At 41.4% G+C, this 6746-nt stretch overlaps 1 protein-coding gene and 1 long non-coding RNA gene across 2 annotated transcripts in view; one reads left to right on the forward strand and one right to left on the reverse strand.

The window, feature by feature from the left end:
* Positions 1 to 6746, reverse strand: part of NXPE3 (neurexophilin and PC-esterase domain family, member 3) — a 19969-nt gene that overhangs the window by 13011 nt on the left and 212 nt on the right. The window contains exons 2-3 of the mRNA XM_010567331.1: positions 5528 to 5579; positions 3338 to 3550 (exon numbers count right to left, since the gene is read on the reverse strand). Of these exons, the coding sequence (XP_010565633.1) occupies positions 3338 to 3430 (93 nt within the window). The 5' untranslated portion in view covers positions 3431 to 3550; positions 5528 to 5579. The remainder of the gene's footprint in view (positions 1 to 3337; positions 3551 to 5527; positions 5580 to 6746) is intronic.
* The window catches only part of LOC104831634, a 19020-nt gene that overhangs the window by 937 nt on the left and 11337 nt on the right, over positions 1 to 6746 (forward strand). The gene's annotated exons all lie outside the window — the stretch shown is intronic.

A 6746-nucleotide genomic window follows, 5' to 3' on the forward strand; every position in this document is an offset into this window, starting at 1 on the left:
GCTGAGAGGAGGGAAGGGGGGGGGGGGGGGGGGGGGGGGGGTGTTCCAGTTTGCCCAATAGAGAGTCTTAATTTATGCAGCAGACAATATTTGAAACTGAACAAATACCAATTACTGAAAGGTCAGTCATCTTATTTTCAGTAAGTTTACACTCCAGGTACTTTATCCCTGTTTGTTGACTAAGCCAGGCATGAGATCAGTTCACTGTCTTTTACTGTCTCACAGCACTGAGCGGGTACTAAGTTACTCTAAATGTCAATGTCAATCCTAAAAAGCCATCACCTGGCAGACAAATGTTCCAGCAATAATCCAAATAAGATGATGCAGTTATCTTTTGTAGGCACCTGCAATTTAGCAGCAAGAATAAAAAACTTTGTTACATAGTTCTCTTTTTCAGTTTCAGCTGTTTGATTCCACACACCATTTCCTTCATCCTTGCAAGGAACTTCCCTTCTCCCCATACACTCTCTTTTCTAAGTGCTTTAAATAAAAGAATGCTCACAACCAATCCTGAAGTGGTTCTGTTGCTCTAAAGGCAATTGGTACAAATATACAAACTTTCCTTTATCCTAAAGGCATGATGTTGTTCCTCAACAACCACCTGATATTTCGCCATGCAGGTTTACAGCAATTGTTCTGAATGTACTAGGCTAGGCCAGACTAAGAGTTACAGCTGGTGCAAGAACATTTTTTCTGTCTGGCTGTGTTTGCAAAATAAATATAATAAAATAAAAATACATTTCTTCTGGTACTATAATGCAGTGGTCAGCTGTGGACTTCAAGGGAGGAGCTACTCCATACTAAAATGCAAATTAAACAATAAGCAGGCTATCAAATGTTTTGTGTACAGCTTGACTTTTTTTTTTTTTTTTAAAACATGAGGTAAGAAAAGTAAAATTCTGACACAGGTGGAACCTGACATGAGTTGAGAGGGTATCAGTAGTAATGTAAGAATTCAAGAGGGAAGATTCCAACATGAAAAAAGTATAAAATCCTAAAGAGAAAAAGCAGGGAGGCTGGCTGGAGGCTAGTTGATAATTGCCTTAGCTCTTTAGCTTTAGCCAGCTAGATTAGATAATTTGGGGATGAGAAGCATGGCTGATGCATTTACAAACACATTTTCAGCAGTAACCAACAATAAGCCCTCCTTCCAGAGCCTGAACGGATTTGGTTACAGATACTCTGTGAAAGCTTTCTAAAACCTTTTCTAGCTTTGATCTCTGACTGAAAAGAATCAGCATAGATACCTATACTAGACTGCCTAGAAAGCTATGGCAGACAGAGACAAATACCAGAGCAAGTCCATTCAGAAAAGTCAAGACAACAAAAGGGGTTAGAGTTGCATGTCATGGCATAAAGATTTACCAGCAACACAATACTTAACCGAGTTTGGAATATCAGATATGTAAAGGTCAACAAAGCCACATAGATACTTATCATGAATAGTGTCAAGAAAAAGCACAGAGCGAACACCCATACTGCATTTTTCATTTCACTCTCCAAGCTCTGCCAGAGCCCTTTTCTCTAAGAAACATAATTTAAAGAAAAGAAATAAAATAGTCTAAGATTCAAAATATCAACACTGTTCTTCATGCAACATCTAGGCCAAAAAAAAAACCACAAAAAGAGACAACATAAGAAAAGCTACCTTCTATGTTACACAAAAACAATCACCCTAACTCAATCCAAAGGTCCATCAAACACAGTATTTTGATTTCCAGTAGTTTCTGACAGCAGGTGTGTGGGAAAAGAATACAGGCCAAACATGTTGTGATACTTCCTCCTGAAGAGTTAATCCAGTTTCTACCACTTCATGGCTTAGAGACTTCTTAAATGCTAGGGTTGACATCTTTAAGATTTAGTATCCCCTAAGAGATTTTTCTTCTACGAATTCATCCAGACTTTTTGAACATACGCTTTTAGCAGCTACACAGTCTTACTGCAAGGACTTCTGTAGCTTTGCTGCAATCCATAAAAAAACCACCCCTGCTTCCTTTGAATTCAGCATCTGCAGGTTTTATTTAATGTCTCCACTAGTACTGGAATAGGTAACAAACATTCATTCTTTAGTTATCGATCCTGTGCCACTTGTGATTTTAGACCTCTCAAACATCCTCCTTGCCCTTATCTGAACCTCCTCCAATTCAACTACATCTTTTTCAGGGTGAGAGGGGATTTTACAGCCCCTCTTTTGGATCATTTTATTTGGGCATCACCAGCCAGGAGGGAAAAAGACTCTGCAAGCAGGACACATACAACTTAAAAGCATAAAGCAATTATTGATTGACTAACATGCATAAAAGACTGCTACAATTTAATGAGGTATTAGGCTAAGCATTATTATGCTCACCCACCAAATGCCACACTGGACAGTCTGGCCAGGCAGACAGCCAACAGGCAGGGTCAGCCTCCAAGGCTCCTCAGTGATTTTATCTGTCTTGACTTTAGTCTGCGGTTACTGACTAATGCAGTTTGAAAGTACCTCTGCACTAAAGTGGTAAGTAAAATGAAGAAACATGCAAGTCAGACACAGCAGAGGGAAAAAGGAAAAGGCAAAGAAAAGTTGCATCAGTACAGGCTGGAGATCAGCTAGCTAGATAACAGCTCTGTAGAAAAAGACCTAGGGAATCTGGTGGACAGCAAACTGACCATGTGTCAACAGCATAGCATTGTGGCAACGAATTAACAAGGGCATAACCAGCTGATCGAGCAAAGTGGTAACTCCCCTCAACTTGACCTTGGTGAAGCCATACCTAGAACACTGTGTCTGGTTTTTGGACACCCCAGACCAGAACCAAACCGAATAGACCAGCTAAGAACCCCTGCGAGGATTAGGGGACTGGAGTACATGACAGAAGGGAGACACTAAGGGAACCAGACCTTTTTTTTTTTTTTTTTTAAGTCTGGAGAAGACCGAGAGGGCATCTAACTGTCTAACTGCAGTCTTTCACTTCCTAAAGGGGAGTCACAGAGGAACTGGAGTCAGAACTACACACTAAAAGGACAAGAGGCAAATTCCACCTGCACATAAGAGAAACATTCTTCCCTACGAGAGAGGTGCAGCACCACAACAGGCTGCCTAGACACTCTGTGAAATCTGACCATCCTTGAAGAAGGTCAAAACTCAACTCAACAATAACCTGCACAATACAAGCTAACTTTGAAGTTAGCCCTTTGAGGAGGGTGTTGGATTAAATACCTCCAAACTTCCCTTCCAGTCTGAATTTTCTGTGATTCCAAGTTTAAGCTAAATGCTGTCAGTCACAATTCTAACCTCACACTCAAAGAAGAATAATGTTGCTCAAGCCCTCTTGGAGAAGAAACAGGCTCCACTTACCTCTAACTGAAAAAAATTGTGGACCAGCACCACAATAGCCAGTACTGCCATAAGCAGGCAGAAGATCTGCAATCTGAACGAGTCACGCCACATTGTCCATTCATGTCTTTCCCTCCCATGTTAGACGCTGCCATGACTTCCATTCACCACAAACATGAATGTCATTTCGTCTTGGTAGTGCACAAGAGAATTCAGTTGACTTCCACTTCATTCCTGCAAATGCATTTACAAAAATTATATTAAATCCCCAAAATATTATTAGAAGTAAATTTGAGTTTAACACTGAAAGTATATAAATGGCGGAACTTCGCACAACAACAACTGGTACAATAGAACTGTAAAGTCAAGACAGATTTTTGTGACATTAATCTGAACAGTACTGTCTATTATGTTACTTAATTCTCTTGGGCATGTCAAGGCAAAACCTTACCATAAAGCTAGTCTCACCTGTATTTGATATAAAACAAAAGCAAAAGAACATTTCTTTCTGGCAACCAAAAAACCAACACGAACAACAACCACCCTATTTATCCATCAGGCCACACTATCACCATCCAGCCATCATGAGTCCAAGACTTCCAGCAGAAACTTGTGTTTTTAGACATCTCCCTATTTACCTGATTAGAGATTCCAGTCAGTTAAAGATTAAGGTCTGAAGCAAGTCTAGATAAGCAAGATAAAAGATACTTTCTCGAGTTTTCTGCTAGGGAGAGGGGAGAAAATAGCTGTAACACCTATCAGTTAAACAAGAGATACTTGACAGTTGAATGCACTAAAATGGAACTTCAGAAGTCTTCTACAAGATTAGACTACATCCTCCCTGTTGGTTTTGTGGTCTGTTTGTTTGGGTTTTTGGGGGTTTTTTAATTATTCCTTTTACACCATGTACTCTTATGCAGCTCTAACGGTAAAAAAAGTAAACTTCTGGGAAGAATGCAGGGTGTTGGGTTTTAGTTGTGTTGTTCATGATTTTTTTTTTTAATAAAATACAACAACAGTCATGTTTTCAATAAAATATAATTTTCGTGAAATATATTGTTTCTTTGAGGTTGCTTGATGGCTGATCCATTATAAAATCACACTTAACAACTGTTGATAATCAGTTCTCACAGCTTAATGCTTGTTCAGTTTGACACATATCTTCCTTCTTTTTTAGAGGGACAATTTTGAGGCAGTCATTTTGCAAGCAAAAAGGGTACCGTTCTTGCAGAAGGAGAAGCTCTAAACTTGGAAACAGGCAACAGATGGCAAGGAGAGACAGTCAAAAGACACCAGCCTCTTTAAACCTAATATTCTCAAAGCAGCATTACTCATACAACCATCCACCAAGTGCAACAACATAATCAAATTATTTGATAAGCTTTGTATAACTTTCTATAAATAGTATAACTGAGAAGTTATACAATTTATTAAGACTATATGAAGAATGCTGTGTAAATTTAAACTAAACATAATGATACGTTAAATATAAAAATCAGCTAATTCAATCATTCATTAAATGAGCATAGACTAGAAAACTGAAATATATTACTGGTATAACCAGGACAGTCTCAAAATAGACCACACATGAAATTGCTTTACAAGGATTATAGGGATTATAACTTCAAATGCTTTGCTGAGAATGTATTACAGAGATTGTATTTCCAACTGATAAACAAGCATTGAAAGAGCAAGACAGCCATTAAAGTATCAAACTGACAAAATGCAACAAAACCGCAGCTTTGTTGGAACAGTTCTGCACTAAAGTACTAAATTTGTATAAAATATCAAGTCAGGTTTTAAATGATAACTGATAATGAATATACCTAAATACATTAAAATGCTAATTTAAGGCCATATATGGCCATTTGAGGAACAGAAACAAACACACTAGAGAAAAAGGGGTTTTCCAATTTTGTTGCCGAGAATTCTCTTCAAATCACCAAAAAGCACAAGACACTGAAAATTAATAAAACGTAATTTCATACGCTTCAAAAGGCCATGGAGGTTACTCCCCTGTATTTTTGTTCAAAAGCTTTTGTGCAAATTTTTCTGTATTTCTGTAAACGTCACGTGTTCTAAAACATTCAAATGTACAGGTTTAGAGCTTCCTTTATACTTCTGGTTTCACCATCCCTCAATAATTGATCTAGTTCTTTTTATATATATAATGGAAGCACTTAAATACACCAAAAAGCCTTAGATTCTTACCCTATTCTTGGAGCATTCTCTGAAGCCACTCACACAAAAGGCCAAAAATAACCTTGAAAACAATACAGAAAAAACCCTCTATGCATATATATATACACACACACAAGTATTTTTTTAATAAAATCTTGTATATTGGTGGTTTGCTTGCAGTAACACAAAATAACACAGCAGTTAAGACTCCTCACCTGTAAAATTAATTGTTTCTACAATAATCCAGGGATTATTTTAAATTTTTTTTAACTGCAGTCCTATACCTTTGAATTTACTGCTATTTATTGTTAAGCATAACTCCTCTCCGCTTTGTTCCGTGTTCTTACACGTCCCATTTTGCCCAAGGTTAAAAACAAAAATGAGCTCAGTGACATTTTTATGAAGAGTCTTCAAGCTCTCTTATGCTCAAACACGAGATTGGTCGGGGTTTTTTTCGGGGTGGGGGGTGTCCCCAAGTCGTTAAATATTGTCAGCTCTCTATCCCAATACTTCTCCAAGCCAGCAGCATTACAAAAGCACGCACCAGCGCAACTACTTCCAAGAACCGTCTCGCAAATCGCCAAGGCAGACGAGCCGCTAACTCTGGCGATGCCAAACCCCTTTCGCTGAGGCACCAGGTTTCCAGGCGAGACGCTGGCCTCGCTGCAGCCACAGAAAACCCGTTTTCCTACCGTTCTTCCCCGTTCAGCCCCCGCGGTAGCTGACATTCAGAGGTCAGCCCGGATCCCCGACAGGAGCCCGGCTCTGCCGCAGCTCCCTGCGGCCGTTCTGGCCTCGGAGAAGGAGCCCGGCCGAGCTCCGCCGTTCGGGAATACGCGCCCACGACTCGGAGACCCGGGCCGGGGGAAGGCAAGCAGGAAGTGCCGCTGCCGGCAATGTAAATCCTAAAGCTGTATTTTACTTTTTATCGCGCTCTTCCGAGCCGCGGCACACCTTCGCCCGCGCTTCGGCAGCCCGGGCACAGGCGGCGGGGCCGGCCGGCCGGCCTCCGGGCTGCCACGGCGGCTCGCAGCCCTCGGGGGGAGCGGCACACGGGGCCGCCGGTGAAAGCCGGCAGCCCCCGCACCGGCAGGAACCGCCTTCGGCCGCCGCCGAGGTAGTAAAACCCGAGCGACGCCCGCAGCGCGCCTGTGGCGGCAGGCGGGCCCGGCAGCGGGGGGATGTAAGCAGGACACCCGCCAACGCCGGGAGCCCTCGCCTCAGCCGGGCACCCGCCCCCGCCACGGCG

The sequence above is a fragment of the Haliaeetus leucocephalus genome, unplaced genomic scaffold (assembly GCF_000737465.1).
Source record: "Haliaeetus leucocephalus isolate CR32 unplaced genomic scaffold, Haliaeetus_leucocephalus-4.0 Scaffold228, whole genome shotgun sequence".
Taxonomy (NCBI): domain Eukaryota; kingdom Metazoa; phylum Chordata; class Aves; order Accipitriformes; family Accipitridae; genus Haliaeetus; species Haliaeetus leucocephalus.